General features: G+C 40.0%; 1 protein-coding gene across 4 annotated transcripts in view; it reads right to left on the reverse strand.

The window, feature by feature from the left end:
* Positions 1–15106: 15106 nt before the first annotated feature.
* The window catches only part of STK17B (serine/threonine kinase 17b), a 49843-nt gene continuing 41331 nt past the window's right edge, over positions 15107–23618 (reverse strand). For all 4 annotated transcript variants that reach the window (XM_063644852.1, XM_063644850.1, XM_055290093.2 and 1 more), the window contains 3 exons: positions 22633–22681; positions 21033–21212; positions 15107–19140 (listed from right to left, as the gene is read on the reverse strand). In XM_063644852.1, coding sequence (XP_063500922.1) covers positions 18858–19140; positions 21033–21212; positions 22633–22681 — 512 coding nt within the window. In that variant the 3' untranslated portion in view covers positions 15107–18857. The remainder of the gene's footprint in view (positions 19141–21032; positions 21213–22632; positions 22682–23618) is intronic.

Consider the following 23618-nt stretch of genomic DNA (forward strand, 5'->3'; position numbering starts at 1 on the left):
GTGTGAGCCACTGCACCTGGCCTTTAGTAACGTGTTGTACAGGGAAGGACTTTTCAACAAGCTGGATGATTGGCTTGATTCCTGCAAGAAAAACTTACATTTCCATCTAAAAAGATGGAAAAGTGTGTGTGTGTGTGTAAATTATATGGGAAAATGTTGGAACTTCCCTATTCTCACTAGAAAGCTTTGATAGATAAGTCAGAAGATATGGAAAGACCTGTATTTTCAGGTATGGAAAATATTGCAAAAGAGGTAAATTGATAGAGTTAAAGGAGGCATGAGAGTGCAGTCTCCTGGTTCTGGAAGCCAAGGCATGGCCAAGCTGAGTCCCCAGCAGAAGGCCTTGACAATGACTTTGTATCAAGAAATTCAAGCTTCAAGATATTGAGGGCCCATGAGAACCAGAGCATGTTGTATTGGAACCTACTGCTGCTTTCTAATAAAGGTATGAAGCATACAGTGCTACAAAGAGGATTACTGAAATGGTCTTACTTGGATCAATAATTTCTAAGAGCCTGCCCTTCCCAGGCCCTTCTCCAGTACAAGAACTGATGTGTTCCCACAAAACAACTTGAATTCAATTCTGGGATAAGCCAGATCTTTGGAGATTATTGGACCACATTGCTTTGACATCTAGTACCTTGTTTTCCAAATAAGTGTCCTTGATTAATACTTAAAAAGATGTTAGTATGGTTGAAGTAATTATGAAATACATTACATATTGCAATCCTCATTTGAGGATTCCTTGTGTAAATTAAAGCCTCCAAAGAATCCTGCAGTAAAAATGCAAGTTTAACACTGTTAAATATGGTGTTCCCAAAACATAATTGGGCACAGAATGCTTAGTGCCACGTATCTTTGCCACATTATGAGGAATGTGAGTTTGGGAAACATGGATAATTATGTCAATTAAGATGCTTTCAGCTGCTAATAATAGAAAACTCAAAAGAAAATAGCTTAATCTAACAGATCTTTATTTTAATCATATACTGAGAAGTCAAGAAGGAGATGACTGCTGTTACTGCTCCAGTGACTTCTGTGGGTCAATAATGTCAGGGCCAGCATCTCCAACATTCCCTTGTCCCCGAGGACAAGGTGAGGAGGTATAAGGCTGTCAGCAGCATTTCTGCTTTTCATCAGGGAATCAAAAGCCTTTCAGAAGCCACCCAGCAGACTTCCAGTTCATCCCTAACTCCAACTGAGCTGGAATAGCCTCTATAGTGGAGGCAGGCAAAGGAGAAAGACCTTGGCTATGACTGGTGAGTTGGCCAACCTACAGTGCCCTTAGCAATGGTAGAATTACCTTCAGGGACTTGTATTGTGGTTTTATACTTCCAGCTTCCACCAAGGGACACGGTTAGAACTAGTTACATGAAATCTACTGCTTTTAGAGTGAAGAACATTCGGTTCATGTTGTTGTTGTCCAAAATAAAAGAATAGCTGTAATAAGATTCACATGAGAAACTCTTCTCAGGCACAATGCTATCTTCCCCCTCCCATGCTCATTCCAGAGGCAATGTTAACCCCTACACAACTTTTGGGTTTATCTTAGCCCTAGAAGCCACATTCTTGGTGTTGGACGGTTCTCTCCAAGGTCCTGCAATATTCTCAACATGCACTAGGGAACTGGGCAAGGTTCTTGTCACTGCTCTAAAATCCAGAGATTGATCTCTCCTTATTTGCTTCTGAGATTTTTCTGTTCTTTTTAAACTGTATTTTTCCCAAAAGACTAAAGTATTTGCAAATAAAACCCCAGAGGAAAGTTTCGAGTTTCCTCCCACCCCCCCGCCATTTTGAGTAAAATAATATATCTCCCTTGAGGCAAAGAAGCACAGCCTTCTGATGGAAAAGGGAAAAATATAGGCAGAAATGATAAATTAGTATCACAAAGATTGCTTGGCTCTAACGATTATTCAATAAACTCTTTAATCGTAAATGAAAATATTTGGTATTTAATGTCTGTCTCTCCTGATAGATTATAAGCTCTATAGTGTTAACACACACTGTTCAAGGACTATTCTGTCACTCACCTTTTGCCAAATTTTCTCGTTTCAAGCCACACCCACTTTCATCTTCTTCACTCTCAGCAGAAGACTGGCTGCAATCTTCTTAGTAAAGGAGAAACTGATTAGCCCTCTACTTCACATCTCTATTATCATCCACCTTCTTTTTCTTCATTTTTGTCCATGAGAAGAAAAATATTCTTCCTTCCTCTACCCAAGGCTGACCCCTCCATTTTTTGCTTGTGGTCAGTCTCATCACTTTTTCTGGCTTTTTCTTTTTTATTTATTTATGTATTTCTTTTTATTTTATTGAGACAGAATTTTGCTCGTTACCGAGGCTGGAGTGCAATGGCGTGATCTTGGCCCACTGCAACCTCCACCACCCAGGGTTCAAGCAATTCTCCTGCCTTAGCCTCCTGAGTAGCTGGGATAACAGGTGCCCACCACCATGCCTGGCTAATTTTTGTGCTTTTAGTAGAGACGGGGTTTCATCATGTTGGCCAGGCTGGTCTCAAACTCCTGGCCTCAGGTGATCCACCCGCCTTGACCTCCCAAAGTGTTGGGATTACAGGTGTGAGCCACTGCACCTGGCCCTTTTTCTTTTTTAGAGACAGGGTGTTGCTCTGTCACTGGGGTGGAGTGTAGTGGTGCAATTACAGCTCACTAAACCCTCAAATTACTGGGCTCAAGTAATCCTTCCACCTAAGCCTCCCAATTAGCTGGGACTACAGGTGTGTACCACCGTGCAGAGTTAATTGTTTTGTTTTTGTAGAAATGGGATCTTGCTATGTTGCCCAGGCTGTTCCTAAACTCTGGGCTCGAGTGATCCTCCCACCCCAGCCTCCTAAAGTGCTAGAATTATAGGTGTGAGCCACCACACCTGGCCATTCAGCGTTTTCTATCATCAATCATCTTGCCCTCTCATGCACTTCAATTGCTGCTTCCATGTGGACCCCATCTCTTTGTCCACAAAGATTTTAAAGTCTTCCCCATCCTAAAACATTTTTAAAACACTCTTCAAACTATGCTTCTCTTCCTCTTCTCCCAGATTTCTTGAAAGAATAATCTATACTTATGGCCTCTATTTTCACATTTTATTTTTTCTTTTTCTTGCTTTTTTTAGAGACGGAGTCTTGCTCTGTCGCCCAGGCTGGAGTGCAGTGGTGTGATCTCGGCTCACTGCATCCTCCACCTCCCGGGTTCACGCCATTCTCCTGCCTTAGCCTCCTGAGTAGCTGGGACTACAGGTGCCCGCCACCACACCTGGGAAATTTTTTGTATTTTTAGTAGAGACGGGGTTTCACCGTGTTAGCCAGGATGGTCTCGATCTCCTGACCTCATAATCTGCCTGCCTCGGCCTCCCAAAGTGCTGGGATCACAGGCATGAGCCACCATGCCCGGCCTACTTTCACATTTTCTTAACCCCTTGCAAACTCACCATTCGAGTGAAATTATTATATCTAACGATCATCTATCAGTCCTCTTCCTCTTGGAAGTCTGTTAGACAAAGTTAATTCAGATGAGACTTGTTTCTCCCTTAGCTTATGACATTGCACTGCCTTGTCTCCTTCTGGCCTCTCCTCCCATCTTAATTATGCTCATGCTAGAACTAGTTAAACCATCACTGCAATAATCTAGATTGAGGTTAAGGAACTAAATGTCCTTATGTCTGCTTTTGTAAATTAAGTTTTATTGGAACATCCTTTGTTTGCATATCGTCTATGGTTGCTTTTGCGCTCCAGCCGCAGAGTTGAGTAGTGACAGGGTCTAGCCTGGAAAGCCTATAAAATTTAATAACTGGCTCTTTATAGAAAAAGTCTGCTGACCCCTTTCTAGATGATCTAGACAATCTAGATCTAGATGAAAGACTGTCTACCAGCAGGAATCAAGAGGGGATTATTATAAAATATATTAAGGAAATATAAGTGATAGAAGTTAACAACTAATTGGAAAGAGTGCTGTAAGAAAACACAAACTTTTTAATGACATGTAGAGATTTCCAGTTGATGTGTGGGTGAACACTATTATGTTAACTAAGGAAGGTAGTAACATGGAGCAGGAAGTTTGGGTGAGGAGATGATACCGAAAGGGAGAATATGGTCATGATTTTACTTAGAGCTATTTTATATCTGAAGTTACTTATATCGTATCTAAACCTCAGAACCCAGGAATAAGATCTGGGCTAAGGCGAAAAATTTGGGAATGCATTTGTGTCAGAATAAGAAAATTCGGAACCTCAAAGGGAAGTGTTTAGAATTTAAAAGTTCCAACATATACCAATTTCTCCTTCTTATAGAGTAAATTAATTGTCAAGATCTGCACACCATATTTATCTCTCATCACACTTCACATCCTTTACCTGGTAATTCTATCATGTACAGTTGACCCTTGTTATTCCTATGAATCAACTGTTATTCCATGCCTGTGAATTTACCTACTTGCCAAAATCTATTGGAGCTCCAAAATCAACCTGTATGGTTCTTTTATGGTCATTTGCCGACATATTCAGAGTGGTAAAGAAATTCGAGTCACCAGACACAACTCATTCTGAGGTTGAGCAAGATGACATTCTGCCTTCTTGTTTCAGCTCTCATACTATAAAACAAATGCCCTTTCGTGGGCAATTTAGTGTCCCCTTTTTTTTTCACATTTTGATGCTTTTAATTAGTGATTTCACTATTTAAAATGACCCCAAAGTATAGTGCTGAAGTTCTGCATAGTAGTCCTATGTGCAAGAGGGCTCTGCTGTGACTTACAGAGAAAATTAAGCAGCCTCGTTTTCTGGGGTAAATACCAAGGTTCTTGGTCTCACGGCCAAGGAAATTGAGGTCGCGGACACACACAGAGTGAGATTGGAGCAGGAGTTTAATAGGCAAAAGGAAAGAACAGCTCTCTGTCACAGAGAGAGGGGTCCCAAAAGGGTTGCTGCTCGGGAGGCTGAGGCAGAAGAATCGCTTGAACCTGGGAAGCGGAGGTTGCAGTTGCCAGGTTGTGGTAAAAATGTCAGGGTTTTTATACATGGGCTAGTGAGAAAGGGGGTATCTTATCTTCTTAGGGCCTGAAAATTTTGGCTGGGACCAGGTGTGCTATCTGCATAAAGCAGAGTTTCTATCAGCCTTTACCCGATTCCTTCATCACACAGGCAGACTTTTAGTCTGTGTTGCTGTGTGCTGCTTTGTGTCGCTTATTTGGGAGGGAAAGTTTGTGTCTGTTCCCAGACATTTTCTTGCAGCTGCAGACATTCCCCCACAATGTCCGCTTCTAGCTTCCCTATCTTAGTGTGCCTAAAGGGAAAGGAACGTGCTTATTAAGGCCCACTGTTTTTACTGGGGCCCACTGTATGAGTGTGAAGTTTAGTGATTACCCAGGAGACTTGCCCCCTCCTTCTGTGACCGAGTTGTTTATCTGTGTTTTACAGCCTGATCTTCTTATCTGTCCAGGTGCACCGCAAGTTTTTCCCAAGGTTGTTTTATTTTTTGCCTGTTGCTATGTGACTTTTCAGGCAGGCTGCTTCTGCAGTCTGAATTTTTCCAGTGATTTTTCCTTTCCTTCTCTCTCATTCCTCTCTTCAGGAGAGGAAACCCTAACTGCTGTTAGGCAGATTGGGTGTTGATCTTTCTGGCTACTTCCTGCTGGAGAGGGGAATTGTGTGGGGAACAGCAGCTAGGATTCCTCCAGGGGCTGGTTTTAGGGTCCTCAGATGAAAGGCATGTTTATGCATGATTCCATTTGCATTACCACTTGGAGCTTGATAGCCTCTAGGCAAAAATAAGTAATTTGGGTTATTAGGGGACATGTATTAAAATGAGACGAGGAGGGGGTAAGCTTAAAATCTTGAGGCTGCTGACACTCCCTGATAACTGGTGGCTATAGTTATGCCTGTTAAGATTTGGGTGTATGGGCTGGGCATGGTGGCTCACGACTGTAATCCCAGCACTTTGGGAGGCCGAGGTGCGTGGATCACGAGGTCAAGAGATCGAAACCATCCTGGCCAACATGGTGAAACCCTGACTCTACTAAAAAAATTTAAAATAAAAATAAAAAATAAAAAGATTAGCTGGGCGTGGTGGCACGTGCCTATAGTCCCATCTACTTGGAGGCTGAGTCAGGAGAATCCCTTGAACCTGGGAGGTGGAGGTTGCAGTGAGCCAAGATCTAGCCACTGCACTCCAGCCTGGTGACAGAGCGAGACTCTGTCTCAAACAAACAAACAAACAAACAAAAGATTTGAGTGTTTGGGGCTCGGTTGTGTTAAACTTTCTTGATTTTATCCTTCCAAAGAAATTTTTGGGTTATGGGCACCCTATTTATTCCTATTACCCAGCAGGATCTGCAGGATAATTGCTTAGAACTAGAATACTGGTCCAGATTTTTACAGTACCCATTCCTTTTTGTCTCTGTTGAGCCACAGCTGGAGATTGGTGGTTGGCTCACAGGAATAAGCACGGTTAGTTTAAAATGTAGGCAAAAACTTAAAAACAACTAATGAGACTAGAAGTTAATAATAGATTCATGATAAGTTTGGAACATATTTTCCCTCTTCTAGTCCTCATATCTGTTAAAAACAAATTATGATAGGACCGAGTTGTTTGCAAAACAGACTTTAGTTTTAAAATTGGTTTGATCATTTGCATAAAGTGCAACAAGAATAACTATTTTTACATAGGCTTTTTTTTTTTTTTTTTTCCGGGGACCAGTCTCGCTCTGTCGCCCGGGCTGGAGTGCACTGGCGCAATCCTGGCTCACTGAAACCTCCGCCTCCCGGGTTCAAACAATTCTCCTGCCTCAGCCTCCCAAGTAGCTGGGATTACAGGCACCTGCCATCATGCCCAGCTGATTTTGTATTTTTAGTAGAGACACGGTTTCTCCGTGTTAGCCAGGCTGATCTCGACCTCCCGACCTCAGGTGATCCACTCACCTCAGCCTCCCAAACTGCTGGGATTACAGGCGTGAGCCACTGCGCCCAGCCACATAGGCCTTTTAGATTGGCTTTGATGGAAATTTATTCCACAAGGAATCTTAGATAAGACTTTCTAAAACCCATCCTACCCATGGGTTTGTACCTTCAAATACCTGTGAGTTGGGTAAACTTCTTTCTTCTTGAGGTTCCAAGAGCATGGAGTTCCTAGGCCTGTCAGAAAGTGACATTCTTTTTTTTTTTTTTTTGAGACGGAGTCTCGCTCTGTCGCCCAGGCTGGAGTGCAGTGGCGCAATCTCGGCTCACTGCAAGCTCCGCCTTCCGGGTTCACGCCATTCTCCTGCCTCAGCCTTTCCGAGTAGCTGGGACTACAGGCGCCCGCCACCACGCCCGGCTAATTTTTTTTTTGTATTTTTAGTAGAGACGTAGTTTCACCGTGGTCTCGATCTCCTGACCTCGTGATCCACCCGCCTCGGCCTTCCAAAGTGCTGGGATTACAAGCGTGAGCCACCGCGCCCGGCCGAGAAAGTGACATTCTTTACTCACCACAGGTTAGGAATCCTGTATGGAGATGATGTAGCCAAGGAATGAGGCCAGTTTCCCAAAGCGCTTTTATTGGCTCTGCAAGTCAAGCCTGACTTCTTAAAGGGAAACACACCCTTCCCATCAAAGCCTTGTTAAAACAACTCGTTTTTCCAACTGTGTCCAGTTGCAAAATAAAATGGATTCTTATTGCACTGATGCAAACAACTATATTGTTACAACCAGTTTTTGAATTCCGGAGGAACCAGGCAGAGAGAAACAAACATGCTTGAATCTTTGTTTACACGAGTATACTTTACTTAGTTGTTAAAGGCTGTAGCTAGCTCAAGACAAGTTTCCTTGACTTTGAAAAATAAAATAAGGATCAGCAATGTTCCAAGAATAAATCAAGAATATTGCTTTAGTTTTCTATTAGTTCAGTCTGCTCAGTTAACTCTTTTTCTGCTTGATAAACAGAACGTTTCAGCTTTTTATGAGTTCTGTACATTTTTTTTATCAGAAACCTGTATTTAAGAGCACCTGTTAAAGTTCCACAACTGATTATAAACTTTTTTTTTTAAGAAGAAGAAAATTAAAACAAGACAACAATTCCCTGTAAATGACAAAATGTCCAGGGTGGTTACAATCAAGAACATGATTGACAAATTTGGTTATTTCCATGGCTTACAATAACCCAACATAACAACCTTAATTGTGATTAATAACACATATTCAGACATTAGAACTTTGGACATCTCATACAGTTTTGGAACATATGTTGATATTATTCCCTAAAATATAACCTGAAGAGTATTAAACATCATTTTGGCAATTCTATGTACCAAACATATTAAACAACTCTGTTTACCTCTCTTCCAGAAGCTCCAGGGGCGCTCTCTTCAGCACCCAAAAGACAGGGGTGAGGAAAGACAACCTTGAGACTAAAGTTTGATTTGGGGAAGCCTGTTAAATATGTTCGAAATTTAAAACACTCGATATTATGAAACAGAATTTTAGATTACTATAAGTTATTTGTTTTGCCAAAATGGTGAGTCAAAAATTTGAAAAAGCAAAAACGTTCATCAGCTTTTTCTGTTACATGAAAATCCTGTTCAAGAGAGAAAGTTAAATTTCACCCTTGCATTAGTTTACTATTAATGTTAACCCTATTTTTTAACGAAAGCTTATAGACAATCCTACTTAATCTTAACCAGTTTGACCATGAGGTAAGATTTGCACATACACGTTATAACACTTGACAAGTTTTGCTAAAGAGTGGATTGGCATCTTAAGAAAACCTTGTTGTGCTTTTGTTTCAGCGTTTAATTTACAGAAAAAACCATATAATACCCTTTTGAATTTAGTTAATATGTTCACACAGTTTCCTTTGGAAGATTAATTTTTATAATCTTTTTACAATTTGCTTAAACCTTCTGCTTTATTTTAATTTAAGACAATCCTTTGTTTCTAGGCAAAATGTACATTTCCATGGCTTATAATCTTTAACTAGAAACACCTTTTACTGCTTTTTTTGTTAACACATCTTGCATGCAATTCCATGTTCAGTAATTTCTATTACATGTCATAATGGTAACTCTTAGCAATTTTTAACTTTAATGTAAAACCTGGTAGGTTGTTTTAATTATGTACTAGATGTAGATAAAGTTTGATTCCTTTTAGCATAGTTAGGGGCATGGTTACTTCCATATGTTCCCAGGCCTTATCAATTGTGAAGCAGGCAAGCTGACAGTTTTTAAACACTAAAGAAGCAGTTTACAATCAAAACATCTAGCAAACCTAGTATCTGACCTGTGTAATTTAAACCACATTTTTACACCTTGAAGTCATTTATATTTTACCAATAATTCCTAAGACTTTTTTTTTTTTAAGATTAAAATCACGTGAACTGAAAGGTACCACAGCTTTTACTTTTTCCTTAAAAATAATTGATTTAAGCACTTATTTTCCTTAGGCCAATCAGAGCTCTTTTTAAAAAGACATTACACACATAACACATATATAACCACACAGACAAACAGAAGAAGATCCACTAGTTATACCATTTACATTTGCCAATTTCCTAGTTGGATTATTGGCCTCCGGGTGAGGTCCTTTAAGAACAGGACTAGGAGTACAATTTCCAGGGCCTAATAAATAGGCATAGCCAGAAGACAAAGAAAGGTTTTGAGAGATACTTATTCATCTCTAATTCCAGGAGTTCCATGAGGAAAATAGAGATTTTTTCAAAAATGGGATTTGTGGCACCTTTTCCATTTTCCCAAGGAGTCCCAGGCTACCAGAAGTTATTCTAGGGTCTTTCATGCATGCACCAGGAGGGGCAACACATAGTGAAAAAAGTAACTCAGTCAACTGAGAAAAAAAACCTTTTCCAGGAAAACAGATTTATGAAGACAAATACATAAAGGCCTTTTAAATATATCCATAGCTTGGATATCCACTTTCAACTAAGCTGAGTACTCTTTAAGACAATCCTTTTTCCTTAATTAAAAATTTACAGAGAATGTAAACAGTGATTCTTACCATTTTTTCCCTAGTTTGCACCACTACCTGTTTACAATCATGTTTAGGTTCTCCAGTTTTCTCTGGGAGAAAGTGGCTGGGCTCAGGCAAGAGCAGGTTTTCAACTGGCCTACAGATCCCTTTGGCAGCAAGGCTTGATACTTAAGGGGGAGATTGTCTGTTACCCAGAGCCCTTCCTTAGAGGACAGCAGTCCTGCTATATTGTGGGGGGTTAAACAGTTATGTTTTTCTCTATAGTTAACCCAGTGGCCTCTGGCATCAGCAAAGCCACCACTGTGACAGCTTGGAGGCAGGCTGACCATCCTTTAGCTGCCAAGTTAAGTTCCTTGCTTAAGTAACCCCCTGGCTGTGGAGCTGGATCTTAAGCCTTAGTTAAAACTTCCAGGGTTGTTTCCTTCATTTTTGATACATGCAGCCTGAATGCTTTCCCTATGGGAAGACTGAGGGCTAGTGTTTTAAGTAAGGATTGCTTTAGCAGGTTAAAGGCTTTTTTGAGCCTCAGTTTCCCAAAGCAGGTGGGGGTGAATTTTAACTGTTTGAGTTTCTCTTATGAGGTGATATAAAGGGTGAGCCATTTCCCTGTACCTAGGTACTCACAGACTGCAAAATTCAGTAATGACAAATGAATCCCCTTAACTGCTAAAGGAAATGGGCTTAATCCTTCCTTCACCTAGTGCTCTGGTTCCTTCTGATAAGATTAGACCTAGGTACTTTACTGAAGTTTGGCAGAACTGAGGTTTAGATTTTGAGACCCTATACTCCCTTTCAGCTAAGAAATTGAGGAGAGCTTCAGTGCCTTTCTGAGGCTTCTTTCATTGGGGAGGAGAATGTCATTTACACACTGCAAAGTTGTAACTTGAAGGTGAGAAAAACTAGAAAGATCTTTAGACAGAGCCTGTTTCAGCAGCTTTATTTTGTTATCAGGGGCTGCCTAAGTAATGAACCTGTTTCTTATTGAATTGGGAGACAGGGAGGTATATTTTATTAAAGCTTCTCTCAGCCTTTCCAAAAAGGCAGAGGGGTTTCCATCTGGTTTCTGGTTCAACAAGGACAGTTTAGAGTAATTAAGAGGTTTTGTTCTGGTTCTTTGCAAGCCTTTTACCATGCACATTAGAAAGTGTTTTCTTTGCCATTCATTTGTGGGATCACTAGGGCTCCAATTACAGTTTTTAAAGGGGCACTCTTTCTATTGAGAATGGGGATCCTGTCTCTCTTTTACTCTTTTTTCCTTTAGACTTTTTCCTTTCAAGAATTGCCAGCCTGGCCAACATGGTGAAACCTCGTCTCTACTAAAAATACAAAAAATTAGCTGGGTATGGTGACACACACCTGTAATCCCAGCTACTCGGAGGCTGAGGCAGGAGAATTTCTTGAACCTGGGTGGTGGAGGTTGCAGTGAGCTGAGATCACACCACTGCACTCCAGCCTGGGTGACAGAGTGAGACTTGGTCAAAAAAAAAAAATTTTTTTTTAGACTGGCTATAGGAGATATGCTGTTTATCTCTGAATGTTTCTGCTGCCTATAAGGCTTTTCTGTGACAGAGTTTGGCTTAAAAGTAACATAGCATCTCTCTCTATGTTAGATTAAACACTTGGGTTAAATTTTGGAAAGCCTCTATATACCTATCAGGGTCATCAGAAAATCTGCCCAAGCTGCCCAAGTGTCCCTTTATTTCCCTAAGGTCCTATAATGAGAAGGGAACATGTACCCTCGTGGTACCCCTTCCATCTGGCATTTCTTGTAGGGGTAGGAGTGAAACTGGGCAATGGGGAGTTTCAGAGATGGTGGAGCTGGAGGAGCTGATGGCACAATTGGAGGGGTCCCTGGATAAGGGGAACTGGAAGGACTGGGGTACTTAGAAGCCACCTACAATGGCTCCTCTAAAACCTGCTCTTCTGACTTAGGGGAACTACGCTCCACAGACCTGCCTGATATGATTGCTAAGAGGGCTGAGGCAATTGTGCAATGCTTGCAAAGGTCTGGGTTGTCTCGCAGGGCAGAGAAAGCCTGTACATAGGGGACCTTGGACCATTTGCCCTTCTGTCTACAGAAAAGATCTAATTGTCGGATAAGATTAAAGTCAAGGCTTCCTTCAGCTGGCCAGGTCTATTCATTCTTGAGATGGTAAGAAGACCATGCCCTTGGGCAAAAGAAAATTAGTTTTGGGGTCAAAGGAGTTCAAAATGCACTCCAGAGGAGTGCAGGCTGAAGATGGCTTGCTACCCATCCTAGAAAAGAGACAAGAGAAGAGGCATTCCTCAGTCTCCTTGTTCTTTTTGGTATGACCCAAGGTAGAGGGGAAGACAATGGGAGCGTCCCCCTGACTGTTCTCCCTCCTTGGTCCCTGGGTCTCAGCACTGTGTGTGCCACCCAGTGGTTGCAGGCATGACCCTCAAACCATGGTCCCAGAGAAGCTAAATAATGGGGATAGTCATGCATACCCATGTAGCCTTTGTCCCCTGCCTGGTGATTGCCATTTGATCTCCCACACTTGTGTGACCTGTGTGGCTCCTTGATGTATGAGTCCTGGGAGAGATTATTTAACAGTTGAATTTGAGCAAGGCCCTTTAATGGAGGGAGTATACTGGACTGAGCTTTATACTCTACTATTATGGACCAGACTAGAGAATGTATTCTTAGGTGGTGGTTCTAGTTAACTTCCAGACATAAAATCCCCTTTCTATTTAGATGCCATTCTAGTTGTAGGCGGCATAGGTGTCTCAAGAGAACATAAGGGTCAATTGGTGGGTGGCCTTCCTGCTAATGGAGAGTATTGAGACTAAAATTTGGTTTTGGAGGACATATTTCTCCTCACTGCTGAAAGCAGAGATCTCCTGCTTGCAGAGGGGGCATAACGTTGGTCTCTAGCAGATGTAAAAAAGAGAACTGGAAAACTAGAGGCTTTTGGCAAAGGGCACACAAGGGAATTCTCATTCCACTAGGTGGCGCTGTAAGCCTTGAAATACCAGGCAGTAACTTTGTCTCCATATGCCCTCTAAACAAAGGACAGAGGGAAGTCTGACATGTGGCAAGTTGTTCCCACAGCGTAACTCCTAGCTGGAGAAAGTTCATTTGTCTCATAGAGGGGCTATCCAGTCCAACTGGGCAGTATTGGCTCCTCACATGGGAAAGGAAACAGCCCAAGTGGAAAGAGAGATTTTCACTGGGTGGGGCATGACCTCCTACCCAACCCCAGGAAGTGCTATCATTAGGAGTTAAGGAGTCTTTGAGATCTGGATCATGAAGTCCCCCTGTCTGTAGAAAGTCACAAAAACAGCAATCCTTTGACCTGCATTCCTGGTTGCTAAGGTGGTTGCTAAGCTTGCCTAATTGAATTATTTCCCCCGGATATAAAAACTCCTGCAGCAGTGCATACAGAGAGGGCACAAGAGATACGGTGACTGTGGAAAGGAAAGGAGGAAACTAAGGTTTGCATAGGAAAGCTTGGTGATCCTATGGCCGACACCTGGTTGGGCAATTGGAGGCTGGGGTCAGTCCAGGAGTAGCCCTGGCCAGAACTCCTCAGTTGCTCCAGGACCTCTTCCAGCCCCGTGCAACAGCAAAGTTCTCTGTGATAGAAAACTGGTTTGGACAGAGCCAACATTCCCAGCACACTGAGGGCACTGGGGATGGACTAAGTCCTCCCCAGCAAGCCTCACATTTGAGTCTTTAAGACCAGCAGCTAGCCCTCGTGGCTCATTAATCAGCAGATAGATGCCTTGTTTTTTGATAGTTCTTTGAGAGAATAAAAACTGAGGATGAGAAGCCTCAGAAGTGAAAATAGAGTCTGCTCCCTTACCCTTCTGATGAATTCACCTTCAAATCCCAGACAAGCCCCCAAAATGAAGCAGCCTCATTGTCTGGGGTAAATACTAAAGTTCTTGGTCTCATGGCCAAGGAAATTGAGGTTGCAGACAAACCCACACAGAAACTGGAGCAGGAGTTTAATAGGCAAAAGGAAAGAACAGCTGTCAGAGAGGGGTCCTCAATGGGTTTCCAGTAAAAATGTCAGGGTTTTTATACATGGGCTAGTGAGGAAGGGGGCATCTTATCTTCCTAGGGCCTGAAGCTTTAGTTGGGACCAGGTGTGCTATCTGCATAGAGCATGAGTTTCTATCAGCCTTTACCCGATTCCTTGATAACCTAGGCAGACTCTTAGTCTGTGTTCCTGTGTGCTGCTTTGTGTCACCTATTTGGGAGGGAGACTTTCTGTGACTGTTCCTAGACATTTTCTTCCAGCTGCAGGCATCCCCCTCCAACATCCACTTCTGGCTTCCCTATCTTAGTGTGCCTAAAGGAATGTGCTTATTAAGGCCCGCTGTTTTTACTGGGGCCCACTGTATGAGTGTGAAGTTTGGTGATTACCCAGGAGACTCACCTCCTCCTTCTGTGCCCGAGTTGTTTGTCTGTGTTTTACAGCCTGATCTTCTTATGTGTCCATGTGCAGCATGAGTTTTTTCCAAGGTTGTTTTATTTTTTGCCTGTTGCTGTGTGACTTTTCAGGCAGGCTGCTTCTGCAGTCTGAATTTTTCCAATCATTTTTCCTTTCCTTCTCCCTCAAAAACACGTTAGGTAAGCTTAATTCAGGCATGAATTACAGTGCTATTGCCTGTTAGTTCAATGTTAATGAACCAACAATATATATTAAATGAAGTACGATTAAATAGAAATATACAAAATTATGCATTGATGAATTGTTTAAAATGCTATGAACGAGCCTTGCAGGAACCTAACTCTGTATTTCCCCTAGGAGCAATGATTAGTAACTAAAGTGTGGGAATTTTATAGAACATAACTACCATGAATGAGAATTGACTGTACCTTAGTCTACAATCAGATTATAAATATCCTGAAGAATCTCTCATTCATCTTTGGTGTAACATGTAGTGCACTACAGTGCAACATGTAGTACAGTTAAATTCATTCATTGATATTTTCTAAAAATTATTCCTTGATACCAGCGAATAGACCTACTTGTTTTCAGATTTATACGCCTTTATAGATATGTTTATTAGACACAAAGAGGGTTCATAGATGACCTAGGTCAAAGGCTAGAACATGCAGACATACTTTTAAGAACAATAAATTTAGAAATGCTTTGAAACAAATGACAACCACAGATACAAAAAAGTGCTTTTTAATTTTTAGCCAGAATGATCAAGTTGATGTAGATTTTTTACTGGAGTACTCATAATAATGTCTGTCCATATGCCTTAAGCAATATTATTATTTAATAAAAGATGGCAGGAAGTTGTAATTTATGGAAAATTTACAATTATTCTTTAAAATACTTTTATAAAATTATAAATTGATAATAATCCCCCCAAACTTAAGTCAAATAATTTTAATACTACTTGAAATTAAAGTACAGTTGTTTATACAATGAATAAGGACAAGATATCAAACTGAAAATTCAAAAATAAACAGAAGAAATGTAAACAGTTCTAAAATATCAATATTTATAAATGTTGCTTAGAGGAAGGCTATTCAAAGCATGGTCCATTAACTATTTGTGAGCTGTCCAGAATGAAAGAGGCTTGTGCTAGAATGAAAATCAATTACATCACTAATCATACTGGCTCAGTTGACTTTTTTTAAATAACAAGACTTCTTTGATAAAGGAAGCAATGTGTTGATTTATATTCTGGCACAAGTACCTTATCTCATTACTGACTAGAGCAGGGGTCCCCAGTCCCCAGGCCACGACCGGGCTGCACAGAAGGTGGGGGGTGGGGGGGGCGGTGCCAAGCATTACTGCCTGAGCTCAGCTTCCTGTTAGATCAGCCATGGCATTAGATTCTCAAAGGAGCTCAAATCCTGTTGTGAACCGCACATGCAAGACATCTAGGTTGCATGCTCCTTACGAGAATCTAACGATAAATGTAATGTACTTGAATCATCCTGAAACCATCCCCCTAACCCCCCAGTCCCGTGGAAAAATATTCTTCCACAAAACCCGTCCCTAGTGTAAAACAGTTGGAGATCGCTGGACTAGAGAACAGTTAACGGCTTACTTCCTTTAAAGTGCCATTACAATTTCACTGCTCAGAGCTAGGTTCTTTACTGTAGGGAAAATTATTAAAATGACAATTGTAATTGTCATCTATATATCATCTATTTAAAAATCCCATCTATTTAGGGATCCTACCCAAAAAGCAAATTAAACTTTAAAATATCACAATATAACACTTATCTTCTCATGTGTTCAAGTGTTACTGACATTTGTCCACTCATAGGGGCTCTCTAGATTCCTACTTTAGAGAAACACATTATGCTTTTCAATCTTGGGAGAAAAAGAGTAACAACTGAATCATTTGCTAAAAAGCTCTTAAATGATTGACTTTCATATTCCAATCAATAACGTTATTTAAATTTACACCTTTGTAAAAAGAGTGGATTTTTATATTCTTTGTGCAACCACTAGTTGCTTTTTTACTATAAAACTTAGTATCAGGAAAAAAGGCATGGAAATTTACAGCTCTGTATTCTACTAACTAAAGGTAGATGTAAACTATTTTAAGATTTTCAGAGAAAGAGAAAGTTGGTATAAAATGTCTTTTTACAAATGAGCTTATAATTTAAAATTCAAATATTTCCTGATTTTTTGGGGGATGGCATGATTCCTCTAAAAATTAAAAATATAATATGGTCTTCAGAAACGTAATCATTTCCTCACTATCCAATGACTTACTAAGCTTTACTTGCATTATCTTAATACCAAAGGCAAGTAAATGGACAATCAACAATTTAGAAACAACTCATCAGTTTTAGATATACAAGGGCTCAATTTAGATTATACAATGTCTAGTTTATTGGATCAACAAACTACTTAAAGAATTTAAATGCCATAAGAAGAGAACATAAAGTCATATAAAGAATATAAATGTCATAATTTATATGTCCTAAGAAGAGAGCTCCTGGGAGGGGGCGTGGTAGCTCACGCCTATAATCCCAGCACTTTGGGAGGCCGAGGCAGGTGGATCACTTGAAGTCAGGAGTTTGTGACCAGCCTGGCCAACATGGTGAAACCTCGTCTCTACTAAAAATACAAAAATTAGCTGGGCACGGTGGCATGCGCCTGTAATCCCAGCTAGGAGGCTGAGACAGGAGAATTGCTTGAACCCGGGAGGCGGAGGTTGCCATGAGCTGAGATCATGCCACTGCACTCCAGCCTGAGAGACAGAGCAAAACTCCGTCTCAAAAAAAAAAAAAAAAAAAAAAGCTCCTTTGGCACCTGAGTTGAGCATAATGTACCACAGCAAAGAATCTTGAAAACTGTCTAAAGAATGTATTGTATCTATCTATATATACATACATACACCTGTACATACACACATGTGCACACATACACACACAAGTAGAGAAAACTTTTCCTTAACAAATGCTGAAGACGTTAAAGGAATTCACCATGTGGTCAAATAAAGTGACCTGATAGTTATTCAAAACAGTTTTAAGTTATTATTAAAGAATTTGGGAACTTAAAAAAATTTTGAGAAGCTAAAGGTCTAAAGGGGGAACACCAGGTTGTTGTTACTGTTTGTCAAAATATTTCTTTTGATACAGCAACATGGTCATGAGATCACAGTTATCTTAACATGATAACAGACCAATATAACGGTCATCAGGTGAAAATTCATAAAAGATTACCCAGAAAGGACTAAATGTCCCCATCATTAGGGCTGGATATAGTCTCTAGCCATAAGCAAACATTTTGCTCTCCCTAGTCTCTTTCTTGCATTGGTCCCAGCAAAAGATCACAATGAGGGGCCACTCTGCAGATGGCTTTAAGCTGAGCCTCCTCACTCACTAGGGATTTCACACAAGAACTTCAGACGAGCCTGATGTCATGTTTTATGATCACATCAGTCTTGCTACTGCTGACTCGGGCACTGTGTTAATAGACCTGCCGGTGCTGTAATTTTTTATGCATACTTTTAGAACTCTGAATGACTGGCTTGTATTCTAAGATGCAGAAGACATCTAAAATTCAGTAAGCTGTCTGAGTGTGTCAACATTTTCTTCTATATTCAATTAATAAATATGTTTGACTAAAAATAGAGAATATTTAACTTTACCTAAGTATCTTCTACTCTAGAAATTCTGGAGGATTAAAAAACTCTACACTTGCATACCAAATATCTCCACCTTCCAGACCTTATCAGATCTCAAGTAGGTTGGGAGGAGGGAAAAGACATTTGCGTTAAAATATGAAGCCATGCTACTCTTTTCTCTGCTCCAACTTGTAAAGAACATCCCTGATCAGGTTTCTAACTCCCTCTTTGCTCTGGTTAAAGGATCTCTCTCATATAACAGACCATAGAGAATGAAAATCTTATGAAGTTTCAAAATATTTGTAATTGAAAGACATTTTCAATTGTAAAATGTCTCTTGAGCATCTATAAAGTAGAAATTATTTTGGCTTAAACTTCATACTGCTTTCCTAAACAAATTATGTTCATGGAGGCATGGTATAAGAGTCACCTTAGAGACAGAACCTATTAAATTCCAATGTCTTCATTGTGTTCAGTTTACACCAACTATAATAAAACTCAAGCCACTTTTTTTGTTGATATACAAAACATTTTGGTAAGTTCATTTGAACTTGAATTATTTCATTAACATGTAAACTCACATGTACAATTTTACTTTTTGTCATATATTTAAATATTTTCTTATCTGCAGAGCTATCTCAGGATATGAAATCATAACATGCTAGCAACTAGTAATTTAACATTAAAACACTTCCCTAAATTATTCCATGGAAAAGTGCATTTACAATATAAACATGTCATATATGAAGCTACAAACCATAATCTCACTGGAGTGGATATAAAATTTCAAATTCAGTCCAAATGAGTCAAAGAAAAAAGTGCTAACAGAGCAAATCTGAAACAAGTTCATGGGGATTGGGTAATGAGTCATCGAAACGAAATCTTTTGGAAACCACGCTGCTATCCTCTGGGATATTCTCTTTGTCTTCTCTATCACCACAGGTTCCATTACAGGAGGATTTAGAAGTCTTGTCTTCAGAGGACCTTATAAAATGATCCTCAGTTTGAGAGGAACTGGAAGTTTCTTCAGGGTGAAACAAGTTTTCAAAGTCCCACTGCTGTAGCCAAGAATGAGAAAGGCATATCTCTGCTGTTGGTCTTTTCCTTTGAAAGAAAGCACCAAGGGAAAATTGAGAACTAAAAATCAAGTTGAAAATGCCTTCAGTTTGATAGATTATAGACATATTTTTTACTTATTGTGAAAATAAAACATACTCATAGTATAAAATCCAAACAGTACAGAAGAGAATAATGATGATAATAGCTGCTAACATTTACTGAATGCTTAGTTATATGCCAGGGACTATTCTATATGCTTCAAATACATTATTTAACAATCACAAGAAACTCATGAAATGGGTACTATTATTACCCTCATTTAACAGATATGCAAAGTAGGGTACCAGCAGGCTTGAAATTTACCTCAAATCTCCTAACTTGTAAATGGTATAGTTAAGTGGAACTCTAACTCTATCGTCTGTGCTTTTAAGCATTACACCATATTATCTCTCATGAAGGTAAAAAGTAAAATTATTTTGTTTTCTCATTCCCCAGTCCCACCTCCAGATTTTTTTCTACATATATGTGCATATACATACACAAACATATACACACACATACACACACACACAGCTTCACATACTCCATGTTTCTGCAATTTGCTTTCTTTACTCCCTCAATAATGCATCTCAAGCATTTTTCCACATCAGTACAGAGTTAACATATTTATTAACAGCTATATTATTTAGTACTCTTCCATATGGATACACCATAATTTATTTAACCAGATGCCAATGGAAGCTTCCAGCATTTTGCTATTATAAATATTCTTCAATGAATACTGAGAAATTTTTTTTTTTACTATTATACTTTAAGTTTTAGGGTACACTTATGTTCATACGATGAGTTACTAGTAAAGTTACTGGGTCTTTATATTTTGAAAGATGGTGCCTAACTGCCCTCCAAATCACTTTTGTTTTATTTTTGCAATGGAGTCTCTCTCTGTCGCCCAGGCTGGAGTGCAGTGGTGCGATCTCAGCTCACCGCAACCTCTGCCTTCCGGGTTCAAGCAATTCTCCTGCCTCAGCCTCCTGAGTAGCTGGAACTATAGGTGCATGACACCACGCCCGGCTAACTTTTGTGTTTTTAGTAGAGATGGTGTTTCACTATATTGGCCAGGTTGGTCTCGAACTCCTGACCTCATGATCCGGCTGCCTTGGCCTCCCAAAGTGCTGGGAATATAGGCATGAGCCACCAGGCTCAGCTGACTCGCTTCTTTTGTAAGGCTGTCAAAAGGCATCCAATCCTTCAAGATTTCACAATCAGTAAATGATACTTGTTATGTATGTAAAATTATTTTATTTTATTTATTTTTTTGAGACGGAGTCTTGCTCTGTCACCCAGGTTAGAGTGCAGTGGTGCGATCTCTGCTCACTGCAAGCTCTGCTTCCTGGGTTCACGCCATTCTCCTGCCTCAGCCTCCCAAGTAGCTGGCACTATAGGCGCCTGCCACCACGCCCGGCTAATTTTTTTGTATTTTTAGTAGAGATGGGGTTTCACCGTGTTAGCCAGGAGGGTCTTGATCTCCTGACCTCATCATCCGTCTGCCTCGGCCTCCCAAAGTGCTGGCGTGAGCCACTGCGCCCGGCCGTAAAAGTATTTAACTATAAATCATTTACAATAAAGTCTCATAACCAGCCATGCGTATTGTAAATTTCTATGACTAATTATTTTAGGTAATTTCAGGGATTAGTAGTGGTTTGTGAGAGAAGTAACTCAAATCTTTTCTTTACTTCAAAATCCCCTGCTGTATATTTTATATCTGAAGTTACGTATTTGTTAATGATTGCTCATACCACCCCTCTATTTTACCTAGAACTTGTGCATATTTCTAACAATTTTATACTATTTTAAAATACACTTTCTTAATCGGCTATTCTGTAATAGTATTTAAACAAACTAAATTTGCAATAGTATTTAAACAAATTATTACTTACTCTGGATTTTTTACTAAAAGGCTCTGAATAAAGTCTGTGGCCAGCTGTGAAACTGATGAAAAAGTTTCTTCTGAATAATCTACATTAACTTGAGAAATATTGAGGTATGTTTCTTGATTATCTTCTCCCACAAATGGTGATGTGTGAGTTAACAACATATATGCTATTATACCAATATTCCTGAAAAACAAGGGAGGGGAACTTAAAATGTATGTTAATTTTTAAACATTTATATAAAGTACAATCGACATTCAACATACTCCTCTCCTCAAAACTGGTATGGTTAAACTACAGATTTACATTGCAAAGTTCCTATATTATTAAAACTAATGATCTCAAAGTGTGCCTCACAGAAAGAGAACACAAGGGAATGCACGTGTTATATAAATACAATGTATTCAATATATATTATTATTGCTACCACCTATCCTTCACACAGATACCTGCTGTGGAGTACACAAAGCTGCTGCAGCATTTCCTAAGTGGTTTCCAATGGCAAAGTGATGACTTGTGAGATGTAAAGAGAGGTTCTGCACAAATAGAGGCTGCAAGTTTGGTGAAGCACGAAGCTGGGCAGGCAAATTTTTTCACTGCAAACCTTTTAAAATCTGTAAATGTGTTAATGGCAAGTCTGGTGCCCAGGAGTCAGAAAAAGACAATATAGTACATGTTTCACCAACTTATTTAGCCATACCATCTTTATTCCTGGGCAAACCCGTGAGCAGTTCCACAGAACACGGAACAGGTCTAGACCTTCCACTTGGTCTGAGGAGTCAGTCCCCTTTGTGGTCTCAACTGAAGCTCCAGTATCAGTTCTGGTTCTATTCCCTATCGTATTCTCTCTTTGCTAGCTACAAAAACTCACAATTTCCCAGAGATGTACTCTCATAAAAGTACATTTTTGGGTGGGCCTGACCTAATTATTCTGCTTAACAAATACCTTCTTCTAGCTTTTTTTGTCACCCAGGCTGGAGTGCAATAGCATGATCTCGGCTCACTGCAACCTCTGCCTCCCCGGTTCAAGTGATTCTCCTGCTTCAGCCTCCTGAGTAGCTGGGATTACAGGTACGCGCCACCACGTCCAGCTAATTTTCACATTTTTAGTAGAGATGGGGTTTTGCTATGTTGGCCAGGCTGGTCTCTAACTCCTGACCTGATGATCCGCCTGTCTTGGCCTCCCAAAGTGCTGGGATTACAGATGTAAGCCACCATGGCCGGCCAACTCTTTTAGACCTAGATCAGATGTCTCCCTTTGTGAGGTGGAGCCCAGCAATGGACTGTCTGCTGCTGCTTCTATGCTTATTAAGCATTTCACCTTCATCATAAAATATGTAGCACTGTACTGCAGGGATTTTGTTCTTTTACTCAACTGAGTTTTCATCAGAGAGAGAGATTTTCCTATTTATTTCTGTAATTTTGGCTCAGAACTTGTGTTACTTAAAAATAATGGAAAGGTAAATATTTTCCTGTAGCATAATAATGATATTCAAATAAAATCTTTTGAAGAAAGCCTTATTATTTACTCTTGGAGTCAAAGAACCCCAGAATATACATTTCCCAACTTTCCATAAAGGTGTTTAGGTAACTAACAACATCTTACCACATATCTGTTGCTGTGGTAATGGGATCATAGTTCAGGATTTCTGGAGCTGAAAGAGAAGATAAAACTTAAATTCAATATTGACAAATTTTAAAACAAGAAAATCACTTTATATTCTGTTATAACTGGGACCGGGCATGATGGCTCACGCCTGTAATCTCAGCACTTTGGGAGGCTGAGGCAGGCAGATCACCTGAGGTCACAATTCGAGACCAGCCTGGCTAACATGGTGAAACCCTGTTTCTACTAAAAATACAAAAATTAGCCAGGTGTGATGGCACATGCCTGTAATCCCAGCTACTCAGGAGGCTGAGGCAGGAGAATCCCTTGAACCTGGGAGGCATAGGTTGCAGTGAGCTGAGATCCCACCACTGCACTCTAGCCTGGGCGACAGAGTGAGACTCTGTCTCGGAAAAAAAAAAAATTGTAACTGGATTTAATTTTGGAAAGCCTAGTGATATAAGATGATAGAAATTTAGAAATTTAGCACAGTATTAATTATCCTATGATTGGACATTTAAACATCCCTAATATTGAGTAAATTATATGATCAGATGGTTCAAAAACATGGAAAATATTCTTGGAGTAATTAGTGGCTAGGTAGTTAAACTCATTTAGGTTAATCTCAGAAAAAACAATTATAAAAAAGTAAAACGCTGGAAGCTAGAATTTTTAAAAAAATTTTAGTTTTATTACTTTAGAGTTAATTTGCATTATTTTATTAGACTAATTTAGGTTTTTCTTTTGGGGTAAACAGGATTATGTGCATCTGCAATGACATTATGAGCAAATTTTGCTTCTCAGAAATGCTAGATTTTCTTTTTTCTGATGGGAGTTTCGCTCTTGTTGCCCAGGCTGGAGTACAAATGGCATGATCTTGGCTCACTGCAACCTCCGCCTCTTGGATTCAAGCAATTCTCCTGCCTCAGCCTCCCAAGTAGGTGGGACTACAGGCATGTGCCACCATGCCTGGCTAATTTTGTATT

This window comes from Symphalangus syndactylus, chromosome 8 (genome assembly GCF_028878055.3).
Source record: "Symphalangus syndactylus isolate Jambi chromosome 8, NHGRI_mSymSyn1-v2.1_pri, whole genome shotgun sequence".
Taxonomy (NCBI): Eukaryota; Metazoa; Chordata; class Mammalia; order Primates; family Hylobatidae; genus Symphalangus; species Symphalangus syndactylus.